The sequence below is a fragment of the Camelus bactrianus genome, chromosome 4, assembly GCF_048773025.1.
Source record: "Camelus bactrianus isolate YW-2024 breed Bactrian camel chromosome 4, ASM4877302v1, whole genome shotgun sequence".
In the NCBI taxonomy this organism is placed as follows: Eukaryota; Metazoa; Chordata; class Mammalia; order Artiodactyla; family Camelidae; genus Camelus; species Camelus bactrianus.
The window spans coordinates 46,951,076-46,971,567 of record NC_133542.1 but is presented as its reverse complement, the minus strand read 5'-3'; the positions used below and the strand labels follow the sequence as shown (position 1 = coordinate 46,971,567).

Sequence of the window (20,492 nt, the reverse complement as noted above, 5' to 3'; positions counted from 1 at the left end):
AGTAGGTAAGGGAAGGAGTGTTTGTTAAGGGTTTAGTATGTGTCAGGGAATGTCTAAGAGTTCTGTGTTGTTCTAAAGGTTGATGTATCTGTTTAACACAATTTATATCAATAAACATTTATAAATTCTAAAATTCTAATTTTCTAAACATGAGAATTATCCCACAATGAAACAAATCATGTCACAAAGTAGAAGGTTTAGAAGTGAAGTGAGTCCCAGGAACCAATTTGATTCAATCTTCCCATTTTATAGATGAGAAAAGAGGAAGACTGAAGGTGAAATGATTTGCCTAAGGTTATATAACTACTAATGGAATGCTGAAATTGATTGTGAATATAAATTTATTGTTCTTTACTACTACTCTAGGCTGTGACCTACATGAACATTTAATGTGAAATTTAATGCATATATATAACATTTGAATTCTAAGGTTGTCAGGGTTCCAGCCCTAAGATTTTGATTTTAACAATGTGGAAAGAAACATTACATTACATATTTCACATACTTGTGGAAAGGGGCAGTTTTTTGATAAATGGCCACATTTGTCACAATTTCTACAGGTTACATTTTTGTTGGCTGAATAGTATCGGTGGGTCCATCTTCCAGATGATCTTTTATTACCTATCTGTGCCTAAGGAAAAAAAAGATCAAGAATTAAAATTATTTCACTCCATTCAAGAGAATTAACAGTCATAATCTGTTCAATTTGGAACCCAGCAACAAGGGAATTTTGTCTCTTAAAAGAAGTTAGAAAAATTTAAAGGGGGGGCCATGAAGATAACCCTGCTTTTTGTCTGCCCCTCCTCCCTATTCTTTTATCCTTCTTCATATGGTTCCATTTCTTTTATATCTTTCTCTACTTACAGTTCAGGTCTAGAAGGGGCACTGAAAGGCATCATTTAGACACTCTAGTGACATTCAGAGTCAAAGATACTGCTGACACATACCTGAATGAGAATCTTACTTAAATTTTTAGTTAGGAATTGGTGTTTTTTATGATTTTGTCTTTTACAAAGTTATAAAACTACATAGTTACCAACTGCATTCCTTCTTTTGAACAGCCCAGGGTTACCATTGACAAACTGGATTATAATTTCTAAGAGAGAATGAGACAATTTCCTTCCTCCAGAGTCCTTTTAAGATCTACTCTGCCTACAATGACCCAATTCTAGCTGTCCCATATTCTAGCCAAAATCCAGTATCTTGCAAGAGAATATTAGCAAAATACATCATATGAACTATTTAAAGAAAAATACCTAAATGCCAACTATACTTTATCTTGTTTGGTAGAATTCCATCTTTGAAAAAACTTTCATCTTTTACTTGTTATTTTGCTGAATTGGTCAAGTAGGCCTCAACAGGAGATAAAATCTAATTGTCTCTTAAAACTTTTCTTATACCAAGTTGTAAAATTATTCTTTTTTCTAGCCATCTGTCACAATTATGGTTAATAATTGAAAAAGACAAACACCTGCCACATCCTAAATATAGACTAACCATTTCCTTACACTGAAGAAGCACTTATTTCCGGTGTTGATCTTAAGTGGTACTAGGCAAAATGGGCTAAGAGGTCTCACCATAGCAGAGAAGAAACAAAAGGGAAAGGGGACTAAATCATTATGGCAATTAACTGACTGACAAAAATCAAGGCTGAACTATGCTTCTGAAAAATTCAATCACCCACAGACTTTTCAAACTTTTTCTAACAAGATACTCGAACTGCTGTTATTTTTAAAAAGCTTATTAAGTTAGCACAATGAAGGGAAAGGAAACTAAGAATCAAAGGAAATTATAAATTTATTCATAACTTCAAAAATATTTTGATTTTACCTCAACATCTTTGTCGCTGATGAACCAGTCTACTCCATCTTCTCCTATAAAACAAACAAAATGTTACTCAGTCTTGACACTTTTAAACCACTTACAGACTGACAACAAATTATTCAGTTTGTTAGTACTAAACTTGGGACTCCAAAGATGTAGTAAGAAATGTGAATACCTTAACATTTTATCTTGACTCCATAATTACTTGTGTGGCTCTGAACAAATAGTTAACCTCTCTTCATCTGTTTCCTCACATGTGAAATGGGAATAATAGTATTTTCCCTGTATACGTAAAAAGTACTGTGGGAACCAAATGAGATAAAGTGAAAATGTTTTAAAAACTATCAAACTATCAATTAAAAAACAGTAAAATAAATAATAAAAAGTAAATTAAAAAAAATCACTGAGGGACAAAACCCCAACAGCAGGTACACAAAGAAATCTTAGCTGAACTTCTCTTATCTGACTTAAAGCCAAGCTTTGTGGTTCAGCTGCCATAGCCCCTGATTATGGGCACCAGGACATCCCCCCAAAACTGTATGAACAAGCACATCAAAATCTTCTATTCTCTGCAGCCCTAAGTCCCCCTTTTTGTTAAACTGGTATACAAACCTTTACCTTTGGCTATTTACTGAGTTATCCATTACTGAGTGCTTCTACCCTATGACTCACTATCTGCAGTTAACTCGCAGGCTCCCTATCAATCAGATCCAACCAGGTAGAAGAAAGGTTTTTCCTTCCAACATCAGTATTAACTGTGTCCACCAGTTTCCCGCTATAGTCGACTTTCATTCTAACATTTAAAAAAATTGGACTCTGGATACTATCTCACGGTTAAAGCTAGAAATTTAGCACTGTATTTTACAACGTCAAAAATAGGGAAATAAAAGAGCAAAACAGGAGGCCAAATATCCAGAAACCACTGATTGATCTAAAAATACAACTGTAAAAGCCTAGGGTGGGTGGGGAGCCCCACATTTTTCTTTCTCAGCTTTTCTCTTCTCTTTGCACTGCCCCTTTACAAACCTGCAAATGACTGCTATTCCCTTGGTCCACCCATGGCCAAGGAGGAAGGGACATATGACCAATGCAGAAGCTAAGGTGTCAGCAAAGGACTGAAAGATTTTTTCCTCCCCCCAAAGCAAAGTTAAGATTTCCTCCTTCCTCCTATCTACTCCTCTTCTCTATCTCAAAAACACAAATTGCACCTGATTCTTCTTTGAAAGGCATTTTGAAGAGGCATGAAGTAATCTACATTTTCCCAGGCCTACCAGGAGTAAGTGTCTAGAGATATATTTTAAAATAAGACACTTTTACTAAGAAAACCAAGAGGCTGCTTTACAAAAAGACCAGTCCATAGGAGAGCAGAGATGCCGTGCTGATGATTATTTCCTTTGTAAAATTCGGAGGCTGCGTCCATATACTGAGAGTGGAGAATACATTAAACAGCAGCAGCTTCTATTCCTTCATCATCACCATCCACATTATTATTCTTTCAAAGGATTCATCTAAGGAGCATGCTTTGCTGTAACTTTCAAAGCTGCCTTTTGTACCTCAATGTCCTTCATCATTAAAACTCAAAATGACCACTTAAAATCACTTTAATTATAAAACTGACAATATTGTCCTTAAAAAAATGAAATCCAAAACCAAAGGAATGCAAAACAGCAACTATTACCACTCCCAATCTGCAGTAAACTTACACACGAACAGAGAATAGTGAAAAAAGGGAAGGTTTAAGAGGGAGATAAACTCCATTTAGATTGTTTTAACATGCCTGCGGAATTCAACAACATCCTAGGTTATGTACTAACTCCTCCTCAACAAGCTACAGTGTACTCTTACTGTAGAATATCTGTCAACAAGTATACAAGACAGGTTTCAATTACAAGTGAAATCAGACTTCTCAGGGATAAATGAAGTAAAGACATCGCTAGGAACATGTAAATCAACTTTTGGCCCTACTCATGGTTCAGTTTTGGTTCTACCCTGGTAATGACAGCTGACTCCTGACTCTTGCTCTTGTACCTCCCTGTTTGCTTAACTCCAAATCCCAACCTAATGGAAGCTTTGTCTAAGGGCAACTCATCAGAACTTCCACAGGCAGCCAATTCTCCACTTTGTTAAGTTCCTGGTCCTGAACTTGGTAGAAACTTGGGTTCCAGTCTTAACCCTATCTCTTATTTGCTGTGTGGCATCAGGCAGGTTATTTACCCTCTGGATCTGTTTAATAATGGATTGGATTAAATGGTATCCATGGTACCTTCTAATATTAAGTTTCTGTGATTCTTTTATCAAATTTTCACTCATTACTGGAGTCAAATACATGTTAGTTAGTCTACATTACCTAAATCCTCCAGGCCTTCACAACCAATACAGGGTGTCTTACTTTAACAACAACTTCCCACAGGGCCCAGGAGCACTCATCTTCCATGTGTGTGCCACCCAATGCCACAGACTGTAAAATGGGATTGCCCTAAAGATGCCTATCAACTCTTACTTGCTTTACAGCCTTGTCTTGCTAATAGCCAGAACTGTGATTCTTTTTAGCCTTTAGAATTGTGATCAAAGCAATAGCTGATAACTCTTGACATTAAATTAACACAGTTTAACAAATATGTATTGAAAGATTACAATAAGCAAGGTGTACAGGGTAAACAAAGATGAAGAAAGACTTATAACTCAGTCAGACACAAACAGATAAAAGGAAAAGGAGTTAGGGAGGACCAAACAAGGTGCTATGGTAAATTCAGAGGAAGAACAGATGTCTGAATTTAAGGGAGAAAGAGGGAAAAAGTTACAGAAGGCTGTGCCATAAAGGAAACTTTACTGAGGGTATAATTTACATATTATAAAATATACCCCTGTAAAAAAATACAGTATGATGCATTCTGACAAATGTACACACCTGTGTAACCACCACAAAAATCAAATGTAGAACATTTCCATCATCCCAAAATGTCACCTTGTGCATATCTGCAATCAATCCCCCACCCTAGGCAACCACTGATTTGCTTTCTCTCACAATAGATTCATTTTGCCTGCTCTAGGATCACATATAAATAGAATCATACATTATGTACCATTTTGTATATGCTTCTTTCACTCTGAATATTTGTGAAATTCATCCATATTGTTAGGTAGTAGTAGTCTGTTCCTTTCTTTTTCCTGAGCAGTATTCCATTGTGTGGATGTAACCATTTGTTTAGCTGTTCATCTCCTGAAGAACATTAGGTTGCTTCCAGTTTTTGGCAATTGTAAATAAAGCAGCAATAAACATTGTAGTGAGAGTTTTTCTTCTGAATTGACATGAGTTTTCATTTCCCTTGGGAAAATACCTAGGAGTAGAATTATTGGATATGGTGAGTATGTCTTTAGCTTATACAAACTGGCAGATTTTTCTGAAGTGATTGTATCATTTTATGTTCTCATCAGCATTGTATGAGAGTTCCAACAGTTTCATAATCTCACCAATACTTGGACTGTCAGTCTTTTAAATTTTAACTTTAGAATGGGTGTGAAGTAGCACTGCATTAGGATTTTAATGGGCGTTACTCTGATGAATACTATGAAAAAAGACAGTTTTACTGCCTCCTTTCTAACCTTTTATTTCTTTTCTTACCTCACTGCATTATCCAGGACCTCCAGTATGATACTCAGTATAAGTGGTGACAGTAGATAATCTCTGCTTTGTTCCCAATTTTAGAGAAAAAAATACATATTGTCTTTCACAAGTATATTGTTTGCTGTAGATTTTTCATAACAGGTTGAGGAAATTATTTTCTATTCCTAGTTTTCTGAGTTCTTAACATGAATGTGTGTTAAATTTTATCAAATGCCTTTTCTGCATCAACTGAGATAGCTCACAGTTTTTCCTCTCTCTTTCTGTTAATATGGTGAATTACAGTGATTTCATTTTCAAATGTTAAACCAACCTTGTATTCTGGGATTAACTCTACTTGGTTAGGATGTATTCTTCTTTGTAATATATTGCAGAATTCAATTTGCTATTATTTTACTAAGAATTTTTACATCTGTGTTTGTGAAGGATACTGACTTACACTTTTCTTATAATGTCTTTGTCTGGTTTTGATTTAGGGTAAAACTGGCCTCACATGAGTTGGGAAATGTTGGGAAGAGTTTGTAAAGGGATGGAGTTATTTCTTCCTTAAACATCAGATAGTCACCAGTGAAGTCATCTAGGCTAGTTTTCCTTGTTTGCGGGCCAAGAATTTTACTTACAGGAAGGTTTTAAAATAGTAACTCATTTCTTTAGTAGATACGCAACTATGACATTTTCTATTTCTTCTTGGGCCAGTTTTGATAATTTGTGAGTTTCAAAGAATGTATTTATTACTTCTAAATTATTGAAATCATTGACATAAAGTTGTCCATAATAGTCTCCTATTCCTTTGCATTTTAATCTCAAATATATATTTCAGTTCTAGAAGTTCCATTTGCTTCTTTCTTATACCTTTCATTTCTTTTATTATATTTCTCTCTTCTTTTAAATTTCAGAGTGTATTTTTAACAGCTGTTTTGAAGTCCTTATCTGCTAATTTCGTATTCTCTGTCATTTCTAGGTTTGCATCATTTGATTTTTCTCTTGGTTATGAGTGACATTTTCCGGCTTCTTTGAAAGTCTAGTAATTTTTTTTTCTTGGATGCTACTAGTCATTGTAAATGGTACACTGTTGAGTGTCTGGATTTTGTTTTCTTACTTTAAAAAGTGAGACTGTTTGACAAGCAGTTAGGTAATTTCCAGATCAGCCTGACCCTTTTCAGACTTTTAAAGCCTTGTTAGGATAGGCCCACAGTAGATTTTACTTAGGGTTAATTAAGCCCTACTACTAAGATGTACCTTCTGGGGTCTCTATTGAATGTCTCAGGTGTTCAACACTCTCTCCAATCTGGTAAGAGCTTGGGTAAGTTCTGGGAATTGTTTGGCTTCCAGCAAGTTTTTGTCCAAGTCTAGTGGAGTTTGGCCCTTTCCATGAGCAGAGAGGAACTCAGTATCCTTGGTATTCATGGGTATCCCCATGCAGATTTCTGGAGTTATTTCCCTCTTCAGCTCCCTCTCTCTAATACTCTGCCCCACAAATTACAGCTTCCTTAGCCTCTCTGAACTCTGATCTTTGTCTTCTCATCTTACTGAGATAGCCATGCTGTGCCTGGGTTCCCTCTCTTAGCACCATGATGCAGGTTGATTTATTAATATGATTCCATATTCTCATGAATCATGGTCCAGTACTGCCTGTTGTCCAATATCTGAAAATTTGCTAATTGATCTGTAGTTAAGTCAATCCATTAAAATTTTTCATTTCATTTTTTTCATTTCAAATATTACATATTTCAGCCCTAGAAGTTTCCTTTGGTTCTTTTTTATGTTTTCCATTTCTCTTCTTATTATATTATATTTATCTTTCCCTTTAAACCTCTGTATATTTATAATGTCTGTTTTAAAGTTCTTGCCTGCTAATTTCATCATCTCTGGTCAGGAGGGCAAGCCTGGAATAAGTTAACACAATATGGCTGGAAGCAGAAGTCTCATATAGGATTTTAACAGATGAAAGACATGAATAAAAAGGAAAGGCATGAGTAACATAATGGAAGAGGCGAGAGGGTACAGCAAACAATACAGTTTAACTGGAACAAAGGGATGTGATGATTCCTTTACTAAGAATTTTCAAAGACCTTTTATGTATAAAGAATACAGAATTAAAATAGTCTTATAAAAAGCTTTTCACCTGAAACATATATGAGGGATTTATTAATATTACATCTATTCTTCCAACTTTCCAATTCCAAATTTCCAAAGAAATTTTCCATGTCTTTCCTCTTTCAGTTTAACTTTAGGAGTCTTGACTTCCTACTTACTGTGTGGAGCTCTCCAAGGACTAGTTAAGTAGGCCTCTTTCTGCCAAGTAGTACTCTCAAAAGCAGAGACAGTAAAAAGTACCACAGGGTGTTTTTGTTAACACTATGTAACAAATAGTATACTTCTTGTCTTTTGAAACAAACTTCAAAACAAAAAAGCAAACCCAAAAGAAAAGTGAACCCACAACCTTACATGTTTTACACATTTTCTCCTATTTCTGAAACGATTCCCCTATTTTTATTCCTCCTTCCCTCCTTCCTCTCTTTCCTTCTCTCTTTCTCTCTGTCTCATGCTTAAACATCTTTCATATTTATATGGTAATGGTGATTCACAGTCCATAAATTATTTTATTTTTATTAAAAAAATTTTTTTAGTTCTATTTTGGGGGGAGGTAATTAGGTTCATCTGTTTACTTATTTAATGGAGGTCCTGGGGATTGAACCCAGGACCTCGAGTGTGCCAAGCATGTGTTCCACCACTTAAGCTATATCTGCCCCTCTATGAATTGTTTTAAATGCACATTTTATCTTGAGAAGAATCCTGTAAGTATGGTTACACAAATATTCACTTTTAAAATGTGTGTGCTTTCTACAAAAAATGGCCACTGTTGCTTTCTGTGAAATACAGTACTAATGTAGCTATTTACCCATAGGATTGCACTCAGTTTTCAAAGGATCTAAGGAAAAGTTTGGGCTAGATTTCTGAGGATTAAAGCCAGTTCATGCTCTGCTTCAATTATACTTAGTCTGCCGACATTCTGGTAGGTGGGAATAGGTGAAGATCAATTCTCTGCTGAGAAAGCAGCCACAATTACAGAGCTGGTTCTCTTTACCTTATGGGATAATCTGACAGAAAGTAGGGGTTAGTAAAAATGTATTTCCAAGATCACCAAAGATTATATAGACTGTAGCACAGCATATCCAGTTGGTTATTTGCAATGCAATGGCAGGGACTAAGAAGAATCTTTTCCTGAGCCTAATACCCAATAGCTCCTTCTTACATGGAAGCCATAAGTGCCTTACATTTTCTATATATCCCAATTTCTAACGTCTAAAATTTAAAATCTCATTACAGTTCAGTGAAAAGGTATACATTTATGATTTTCTCAGCATACAATGGACTTAAATTTAATATTCAGAAAATTATATATAAAAACCCACTTGCCACTACTAATTATTCAAGAACATAAATGCAACTTTCCTCAAAGTGTAAAATATTTTCATTTAGGTAATTTTCAACAAATATTTACTAAAAATCTCTCATGTAAAAGACAGTGCAGTAGACAGAAAGATGACTAAGATATGGTACTTGCACTCAAGGAACTTATCATTGTAGTAGAATAGTAAGTACTATCTTTGGGCTAAAGAATCTAAAAAGCATTACTGTGTTAAGTAAATAACCATAATAATTTCATTTCTAAAAAATAGGATGATTTAATTAACATCAGGCTTTTAAAAAGATAAAAAGTCATCTATTATTTGGGTAATGGGTTATTTAAAGAAATACTGAATTCTACCAATGAGCAATTAATTAACTTATGATGATGACTGCATCACCAAAACAGTCTTCATTTAATACTAAGTATGTAAACCCTCTTGCAACTGTTTTCTCTCCAAATAATCTGTGGGGCTATAGACAGACTCACAGATGGAAACTGGGAAATAAGAAATAATGGTTGGTTTCTACCTGCAATCCCTAAGGAACCAACATTTTGGACCTTCTCAATATCTTTTCTTTTACTTGCAGTATACAGCCAAAACTCTGACTCATATGACATGGTATTCTTTCCCTTTAAAACGTGGTGAAATGGTAAAAAAAACAAACAAACAGACAAACATAAGAAAGATAAAAGTGGAGAAAGTAGTGAGTAACCCTTCCATCAGACAAATTGAGGTTAAATAATTTGGCAGTTACAGCATAAAAGACAAATCAACAATATTACATTTCTAAATTTATTGCCCCTACTCCCTTTTTACATCCCTAGTATTTTACACTAAAAGGTCCCATTGTTTGTAATTTAACACTCCCAGTGCTTTTCCATCTCTGTACTTTTAGTCACTCTATTCCCTTCATCTCCAACACTGTCTCCCTCTTTGCTCAGTTTTTCTACCTAATGCAGCCAAATTTCCATGATTACAAATTCTGAATATCCTTTATGCTTAGCTCCTCACATTCACTGGGGATATGGATAATATTCAGTATTTTTCTCACGTGACCTCTGAGAGCATTTACAATTTCTTGGCCGACAGAACAATCTACTTTCCTAATTCTTCTCCCCCTTTGCAGTTTCTTTTGCCTTCATTGGCTATCTGGTATGTTCCATTCTTTGTCCTCCTTTTCATTCTATATTCTTTGTCCCAGGTTATATCCTACATGCCCATTCAGAGAACTACCAAACCTGTATCTCCAGGCCAGAATTTTTTCTTGAGCTCCTGATCTATAGGATATCTGGATCAGACATCTTCTTGGTAGCTCCAACTCATAACACTAAAAATAAATTCTTTATGTCTTCCCATTCCCTGCGTTTGTCTCTTAAAAACAAACAACCCTATGTTCCCCTCTCTCTTCTAATTCAATAACTTGTACCATAGTTTATTTTCAAAAAAAAAACTTCAACTCTTCCCTCTCACCTTTCATATACTTACTCACCGAATCTATTCATAATAACCTCAATGCCATTAGACTGGCCCAGAGACACTTAATTTCTCAACTAGATTATTAAAATCACTTCTATCTCTAGTATCACAACCTATTTTCATTTCCTCTGTTACTGGAATAATGTTTCCCTTTCTTTCTTTCTTTCTTTTTTTTTAATGATTTTTGGAGGTATCACTGACATAAAACATTATATTAGATTCTTTGATGCCTGCAGAACAAATGTAAAACTCCTCTGAAGGCAACACAATGCCTTCCAAGATTTGGCCCTTACCTATCCCTTTGGCATCACCTTCCTGAACCCAATGCTCCAGCTAAGCCTAATAATTTCCCCAACATGTCCTTTTGTTCTCTGCAGCTGTGCTTATGCATGTATTCCCTGGAACACAAGCCAACTCAGCTTCATCCACTTGGAACTGGGACTTGGTCTTCAAGTCTCTAATCTTGTATTCCCTCCTCTACTGAAGTTGTCCCTGATAACTCTTCAAAAGCAGAGATGATCACTCTCAACATTATAACACCGTGGACTTTAATCTTGTCATTTCTATGTTTGTACCTTCCACACACCAAAACATGATAGATTAGTTATAGGTACTCATGTTTACTGAATGAATTACTTAAATAACATTTCCTCTTTTGAATTCACTCTTTAGAATTATTTTCTCCCTCACTTATAATCTAAAAGCACCTTATTTGTATTTCTTAGGCTATTGAGCAATTCTAAACTTGTATTAAGAACTATGTTAATAAACATTTTATTTCCCTCATAACATCATACATTCTCTACTGACCAAGACCACATCTGTTTTATCTATTTATCCAGTTAACAGCACAAAATTTCGCATACTTTCAATTACAATGCAAAAGAATTTCAAGGAAATAGGAAACATTTATATGCACACTTGGTGAGTAAATACTGGTCTGAACTAAGGTACATAAGCCAATAGATAATTTTATAGGTTATCACTGTATATTAAAGTTCAATAAGATAATTCTCAATGGCTAAGAAAAAAACTTGGAATTTCTGTAGTAAGCAACTCTAGAAACTAAAAAAGAACTTAAAAAACCATTGTTATTGAATAAAATCACTTGGCAGACATAGGATCCACGTGTAATATAAGATAATTGGACATTTATAGATAATCCTGCCTCTACCTAGCCAGTGTTTACGGATTAAAGATCACAAAGATGAAGCTGCAAGATATTTATGTTATATCCTTTTCTGAGCCTAACTCCACTATACCAGATTTCCCCCTGGGATCTTTTCACTTTTAATAAGCAACTGAACCAGCCACAAATGAAGTTACTATTCCCAACTTCATCAGTAGCATCTGTTATTTCAACGGAAACTTTTGAAATACACACAATGCCACATGCAAATCCCCTGAGGGCTGAGCCACTTTATTCACATGCATTCTTCTCAAACTGCTCTTTATTTCTGTCTCGGTTTTCTCTTATTTATACTTTTCCATTTAACACTGGTCACAAAACCATTTCGTCATTAAATTTTTGCATTGTATAACTGGCAATAGTTTAAATAAAACACATTTTAATAGAAGAATTTGCAAGTGGGCATCAAATTATTCATCTTACTTTAAATCATATTAAATTTACGAGAATTTTATATTTTTAAATGTGTGTAAATGACAAATGGGGATTTAGCTTTTCTTTTTTTAGAGGTAGAGGAGGAAGAAGAAAGAGGAAATAAATACAGGTGCTTATTAGCACAGGGTTATATAGAGCTCTTACAACGTTATCATTCATATAAAGGCTTTTGTGTATTCCCAAAGACACACACACGCACACACACAGTTCTCTCTCATCCCTCATTCCCTCTGCCCCAAGGGCTTAGTCAATAAACAAACCTGGTTAAGATATATTTATTTAGAAGTGAAAGACCCCTCAAATTACACTAACAAGAACAGAAAAGGACAAATTATCAACAGAAACATCAATATGATGAAATCCTGGGAGGTTGGTTTTTTTCTTCTTTTAAAGATACCTACTACGGTGCCTACTCCCCACTTTCGCCCTTCCTTCTCCAAAAGGCAAAAAGGAAAATATATCACAGGGACACTTGAAATATTTGTAAAATGACAAGCACATATAAATCACATCTAAATTTAATCAAGAGGCCACTTTTAAAAAGATATTTCAGGTTTCTAGAGAAGATTTAAAGGCTATAAAAATTTGGTATCTACTTGTCAGTAAAAATTTAATACCAATCTAGAAGCTATATTCTTTCAGTCATCCTTCCATTTAACACTTTGTCTCCTTCCTGAATCCTTTTCTTCTTCTCTGTCTCTCATTAACTTTGTGTGTGAGCACACATACTGTCTTCAACAGCTGGTTCTCTTTTCACTCTCTCCTCGGTGAAACAAGTCACTTCAAAACAATTTGCTTTTATTATTTTCGGGGGTGATTTTTTTTTCAAATCTCTCTCCAGACCTTAAGACCACATATGTCCAGGCTTACGTTTATAATCGCTTACAGGATATATCACAAATGTTTACATTACAGTCATTGCAAATATAACATATCCAAAGCAAAACTCATCGTTACAACCCCACTTGAAACTGGCTCAACCGCATTCTTCCTTGTTATTAATAGCTCAAAACACAGGTTTATTTGCATTTTAACCTAATGTTTCACCCATTACCCAATAAGGCCAGGTCTTAAATTCCACGGTATGTTCCTTTGAAATGTCTTCCCAAGCCAATACTTTGGTTTCCTTCCAGTCATCACCATTTGTTCATCACCTCATATCTAGGATTGCTGCACTGTCCCTGTGCCTTCAACTTCATTTGATACATACCAGCTAAGTTTCCTCTTTAAATTCATAATTTCACATTTTATTATTACTTTTTTATCAAAGTAATACATGTACATGGTTTTAAAAATGCCAATAATACTAAAAAAGTGTATAAAAAAAACAAACAAAAAACCAGTTCTCTCCTCCCTACCGCAGCTCCCACTCCCCAGAGGCAACCACTTTCAATTCTATTTCTTTTGGTATTTATCTGTGTACTTCTAAATAATGTTCACTCTGATATTTATGGATTTATCTATTTTAAGAATTAATACCTAAATTCCTAATAAAATAAAAGAGGATCTGCCCTCTTACAACAACCCATCTGAATTTCTTTCCCTCCTTCCTCCTTCTCAGGTTAACATTCAATTTATGACTATGTGGTAGTACACTGTTTCCCTTCTTATATAATTCTATAATTTTCCTGTATTTAATACTAGCCAAGTTGTTTCATTTACCTGGTCTGAAAAGTCTACTTACTATCCTGCTAGCCCCCAGTACCTTATCTCTCCACAAGGCCAATTTTTAGTTCTCTTCATATCTCTGGTATAAGGGAAGTGCTTGTTCATTACATGCCTACTGCATTATACTAGGAAAAATAAGTCATCACCATTAATGATCTGCGTTCAATGGACCCATTTAGTAATTGAAGTCATTTCGCAAATAGTTTAGAGAAAAATAAAGTGATAATGAAAAACAATTTTATTAGAAGTCTTAATAAGAATTTAAACATGGCAAATTCAAATTTTTATTACATATGTTCCTGTTTTGGAAGCTAAAGATACCTGAAATGGGCAACATCCTGGAATACAACTAACTGCTCATTAATTGTCATGTATGAACTTGGAACACATCCAGTTTGTAAATACTAACACCAGATTTCAAATACATCTCTTCTTTGTTCCATAATTACAAACCATTCTTCCTTTTATATCTATAAACACCAATTAGAATGATCATTCCATTCATTCTTTTTCACTTCTATATCACCTATTTCCTTCTAGTCACCCCTACATACACATCTGCTTTCAGCATTTGTCCACTTGAAATAAATCATATCAAGTGAATTTTAATACACAAATAGCATAAAATATGAAAGAACACAGTCACATGTCCTTTTATCAAAGCAGGATGGTACAGATTCTGTGTGATAAAGAACATACTGTTGTTTGACAATTTAAGAATATCCTATTTCCTTTCTGTACTTCAAAATATATTCATCAATTCTTGAGTTTGAGAAAATTCACCTATAATATCCTCTGAAAAATCATAGTCTGAAACTTCACTTAAAAGATGAAGTTCATCACATCACTAAAGTCCAGGTAATATCCCTGTCTCTTTGCATTCATGTTCTGATTCATCTAATAATTGTGAAGTGTCTTCCTCTGTTTTCTTCTATTTGCTTTTTTTTTTTTAACTTTTAATGCATGCTATTTATTCACTGCAGAGCACATTCAATTTTTCTGTACAACTGATTTTGAAGCACATGCAAAGCCAGAAAAATAAACTTACTATAAATCACTGAACAAGTCAGTAATTCAAGGTTTCTGTCTAATATTTCAGAGTAACTTCAGGATATGAGTGTCTGTTTATATTTCTAGGTTTTTCATAATGAAATATGGCGATATGGCATCTTCTTTCCAGAGAGCTCCTAAAGTATTTACAAACATTATCTTATTAAACTGCACATTCCTTAAGGTAGTTAAGCCAAATGTATTATGTACTACTTTTGAGTTTTTTTTAAAAAAAATTTTATGGTGTTATTGAAGTATAGTTGATTTACAATGTTGTGTTAATTTCTGGTGTATAGCAAAATGATTCAGTTTTATATATATTCAGGTTTTTTAATATATATAAATATATTTTATATATTCTTATATATATTCTTTTTCAGATTCTTCTCCATTAGAGTTTATTACAAGATACTGAATGTAGTTCTCTGTGCTATACAATAGGACCTTGCTGTTTATCTATTACATATATAGTAGTTTGTATCTGTTAATCCCAAACTCCTAATTTATACCCTTCTCCTCTTTCCCCTGTGGTAACCTTGTTTGTTTTCTGTGTCTGTGCGTCTGTTTCTGTTTTGTAAATGAGTTCATTTGTATCTTTTTTCAGATTCTACATATAAATATTGTATTGTATATTATATTGTATATTATATGTTGTTGTCTGACTACTTCACTTAGTATGATAATCTCTAGGTCCATCCACGTTACTGCAAATGGCATTTCATTCTTTGTTATGGCTGAGCAATACTCTATTACATACATATACCACATCTTCTTTATCCATTCATCTGTCAAGGGACATTTAGGTTGATTCCACATCTTGGCTATTGTACTATTTGCCATTTTGGGCAGAAAATGTAAACTTCTGAATTCTCAACTTTGTTCAATGAAAGCTAAAAAGATAGTGCCTCCAGACTTCTTTTACACATTCTTGAAAGATAATGTAATACTTTGGGCATCACAATAAGGAAAGTGAAGGATGATGTAACAGTGAAGATTTATTTCACTATTACATCATCCTTCTAGGCAATTCCCTTATTCTTCTGTTTTTTTAAAAATTAGTTTTATTCTTTTTTTTTAAACCATAGTTAGGAATAATTGATAAGTAATGATATAATAATTTTTAGTAAAATTGTAAAATGTTTTAAGATATGGCAAAAATAAGATCACTAGGATCCCATGACATAGCTTAGATTCATAAAAAGGATCCAATGGACCCATATAATAATTCTGAGAAAGAATGAATTTTATTCTATTAAGAAAAGTAAACTTTTTTTCTCTGTTCTTTGAAAGATCTCTAAAAAAGAATAAAATTCATAAAATACAAATTCTTAGAAATAGGAATGCTCATAAAAGAAACTTAAACTAAAAGTAGGTCTAATGAGCCTGATAGGATACTGAGGATTAAACTAAACATTATTCTCAACTCTTACCATTATTCATTCAACAAATATTTACTGAGCTACTGCCATATTCCAGGGACCATTCCAGGTCCTTGGGATATATAAACAAAAGAGAGATTGCTGCCCTTGTAAAACTTACATCCTAGTGTCTCTCTATGGTAGAGAGATAATAAGCAACAAACATAATAAGTAAATGATACATGTTACCAACAATAAATGCTTTTGAAAAAAGAAAAAGTAGAGCATGGTAATGGGAACTGGTAGTGTTGGTATGAATTATAAGTTTACATAGGGCGGACAGAGTAGACCTCACTGATATTTAAGCAAAAACTTAAAGGAGATCAGGGAATTGGCCATGCAGTTCTGGTGTATCCCAGGCAATATAAACAGACAAAGCAAAGTCCTTAAAGCAAGAATATTCTTGATGTGTTTGACAGCAAGGGGGCCAGTATGGTTAGAACAGAGTAAATAAGGGGAAGCGTGAGGGGGTCAAAGAAGTACCTGCATGCCAGTTTAGGAAGGGCCTTGTAGGCCTTATAAGGATACTTGCTTTTATTCTGAGTGACTGGGAAGTCAATGGAGGGTTCTGAGCAGAGGAGTGATATGATATGACTGACAATTTAAAGAATCACTCTTTTGAGATTAAAAAAAAATGGAGGGGAGGGGCAAGTATAGAAGCAGGGAGACCAATTAGGAGGCTACTGCAGTAATTCAGTCAACAAATGATGATACTTCTGACCAGGATGACAGCAGTAGATGTGCTGAGAAGTGAAAGAATTCTGCATATATTCTGAAGGTAGAGCCAACAAGATATCCTGATTAACTGGATATGGTAAGAGAGAAGAACAGAGTCAAGGACGACTCCCAGTTTTCTAATCTGAGCAACTAACAGGATAGAAGTGATGCAACTAAAAACTGCAGATAAAGATGGTTTGGGGTAAAGAAGAATTTGGTTTTGAACAGATTGGATTTGTGGTATCTATTAGATATTCCAATGAAGATGCTGAGTGGGCTACTGGACATAACAGCCTTAAGTTTAGGAGACAGATCTGAACTGGAAATATAAATTTGCCGATTGTGTCATGGAGACGGTGATTAGAACAGGACTGGGTAATAGCACCAAGGGATTATGTACAGGGAAAGTAGAGAAAAGGAGAAAAGATTTTAGAAGGAGTAAGCAGTGAAGTGGGAGTAAACCTGTAGGGAGGAAGGGTGAGTGCCTTGTAAACCAACAAAAGAAAATGCATGAAAGAAGAGGTGTTGTCTATTATCGGGAATACTGCTCATAGCTCAGGGTGGGATAAAGGCTGAGAACTGAGTCTTCTACTTATTAGCAAAGTCACCGATGATCTTGATAAGAGAAATCTGAATGAAGCAGTGAGGCAAAAACTACTGAACTGAAGAGAACTGGAGGAGAGAGACTGGAGGCAGTAAACATAGACAACTGAGCAGTCTGACCACAAAAGAAATACTTGGTACCTTATTACCTTAAAGCTTCTACCTTCTAATAGACACGAGGTGATTCAGTACATGGGGGAGAATTTGGATATCACATTGAAAACAAGCCCCATAAGCTACTCAAGTTTCAATCTAGCTCCAGAAAGATTATTGGCAGAATTGTCTTTAAATCTAAAACACAAACATTTACCAATGTATCTACAACAACTATTACTCAAAGTCAAGATTGGCAGAGAACAAGCAAAAAGGTATAGGGGACTAGAAATTATTACATAAAACTCTGAATTCAAAAGAAAACAAATTTTAAAAACTCATCCCAGCTGATAGCAGTTTTGAACAAATGTTCATCTTGAGTTCTGAGGAAATTTTAACATGCAATACCTTCAACAAAGAAAATATGCATAATACAGAAAGAATGTTCCTTTTCAAATTTCCCCTGACAGATCTTTCCAGAGGAAGAAAATTCAGATTGTGTTTTAAAAATATAGAACATAAGAACAGCTAATATATATTAAGAGCTTATTCTGTGCTAAGGTACTATGTCAAACATTTTATACATTTTTCTTTTTCTTTTTTTTTTTTTATTGAGGTATAGTCAGTTTACAATGTTGTGTCAATTTCTGACATTTTTCTAATTTCACCCTCATAGCAATCCTATAGAGGCAGCCATTATTACTTTTATTTCACAGATGAGGAAAGATGAGGCTTATGTGAATTTTTAAATAATTTGTTAAGTGCCACAAAGCTTTTAAGTCGCAGTCTGAGGGCTCACTTTCAAACCATGCTCTTAATCAACATGCTCTTATAACCTCCTTAAATTATTTTCATGAATAAGTCTCTGACTTTGTCTAATAATAAAATTGTTGCTGAAAATCTCCACAATATTGCCATTTCATGATGTAACACATGGCAATTACTAATGTGAAAACAACTTGTTGAAATTCAAATTGCACTTTTCCACTTTTTAATATAGGCCAACATTTTGATAGGAATAATGGTATTATCTGAAGAGCAATGTTGGTCCTCTATGAAGTTTCATAAAAATAATGTCCCAGCTTTCTAGTTGTGGTTAACTTGTCTCTAAGTTAGGAACCACTTCTTTCTCACTCTCCATTGTATCTCTGTTGCCTTCCATGGTATCTGGCACATAGTAGAAGCTCAATAGATATTACTTACTGAATGGAATTAGAAGAACCAAGTGATTTCCTAAAAAAGATGTCAATTGTTTTTGTTGATCTTAAAAATCAACTGGCATCTATCCATGGCATTGATTAGCTTTTATTTCTATTTACATAAGCAACAAATAATTATGAATTTGATTGATTCATAGCTTGCTGATCTATGAATTATACAATTTTGGTTAAAAGAAAATCCAAAAAGAACAATGCAGCCCTTTATAAGTCATATGGAATATTTGATCTGATCCACTCTCCCAAATCCTGCTCTTAACTTAGAATGCTACAACCTATTTGCAGGGGAACCAATACTGAAAAATAAGAGAGGAAAGAGAAAAGACAAGGAACAGAAAAAAGTTTGAGGCAAGAAGTTAGGAAATAACAGAAGAAAAAGGGAAAGTGAGAAATGAGGTATAACCGACATATGAGGTATAACCGACAAGAGAGAAATGATTTTTAAAATACCCATCTCAGAATATAAGACAAGCAGTTTATTGTGCAAGAAAACAACAGATATGAATTGAGACCTAGGTTCTTCCAAAACATACTGAATAATTTCATACTAATCATTTTAACTCTCTAGACTTCAATTTCTTATTTGTGAGTATGAATCTAGTCCCTACATGATCTTTTAAAATAAATTCCTACTCTTTTCCCCTCAGGAAGCAACTCAAGTGGTACCTGCTTCCTCCAAGTCCCCAGACAGAAACCAATCACTCTTATTATTTTCTCTAGGAATTCTAGTGTTTTATAAAATCTCCATTAAGTTCTCATCCACACTAGAGAGAAAGAAACACTTAAGAAAATTTTGATAACAAAAGCTTCAAATAACAAAGGTAGGTTTTAAAAATTAAATCCTAAATTTTTAAGTAGAAATATGAATTAGCAACATATGTGAAATATTTGTTAGAAACGTAAATAGTTCATGCCCCACTGGGAATACCAGTAACCTCTACCTTAGAAAGACTATGACTATTTATAATCTCCATGCAGTATGCACTATTGAGGCCTACAAGGAAGGGTTAAAGCTGGATTTTCAACAAGGCTCACAAGTCCTGAGGTTAAATACACATGAATTAAGGATGTTTAATCCAATTTAAGATACCATCTTTTCATATTTAAAACAGCTTCCCTTAAACAGGAAAAATACAAAATACATGAGCTGGCCCTGACAGTAAAGCTCCTACAGAGGTAATGTAAAGGTCCAGTTAAAAAAAAAAAAAAACATTTAAACATATACCATGTTTACTCTCATATCCAAAACATATAACATGTCCTGCTAAAACCAAAATACTTTTATGGAGCAAAAAGCTATAAAAAGAAAACAAAAAAAATTAACAAATTTCAAAATTTAAAAAACATCATTGCTTAAATATAATTAGGACTAGCTACATAAAATAAGAAAAAGCTATAGGCTTTTATGGGTGTGTTGTATAAACACACATAAATCTGTATATACACGGAGAAATAAAACAGTTAAACAGTTTCTACCTGTTTTTGTGTATTCCCTTTCAGATATTGTTCCCCTAGAGTCTTGGCCTCTGTTGCTGTCTAACTTGAATTCACAAAACTCAATGGCTCGTGGTTTTCAAAGCTTAGGGCTACGTTTGCAGAACAAAGTCTCTTTCTCTCTCTCTCTCTTTTTTGGTGGGTACAAGTGTGGGGACCACAGGAACAGTTAAATTCATGGCATGGCTGGTCTACCACACAGTTGGGGGAATTCTTTAAATAGAGCCTGTCACTCTCTTGGCCCATCAATGGGATTTCCTTCTCAAACTG

The 20,492-nt window shown here is 34.3% G+C and overlaps 1 protein-coding gene across 4 annotated transcripts in view; it reads right to left on the bottom strand.

The window, feature by feature from the left end:
* The window catches only part of ZCCHC7 (zinc finger CCHC-type containing 7), a 214,916-nt gene that overhangs the window by 58,003 nt on the left and 136,421 nt on the right, over nucleotides 1–20,492 (bottom strand). For all 4 annotated transcript variants that reach the window (XR_835149.3, XM_010952881.3, XM_010952882.3 and 1 more), the window contains exons 3-4: nucleotides 1,831–1,874; nucleotides 506–631 (exon numbers count right to left, since the gene is read on the bottom strand). Coding sequence is in view for 3 of the 4 variants with exons in the window: in XM_010952881.3 (XP_010951183.1) it covers nucleotides 506–631; nucleotides 1,831–1,874 (170 nt within the window). In the remaining variant the exon portion in view is untranslated. The remainder of the gene's footprint in view (nucleotides 1–505; nucleotides 632–1,830; nucleotides 1,875–20,492) is intronic.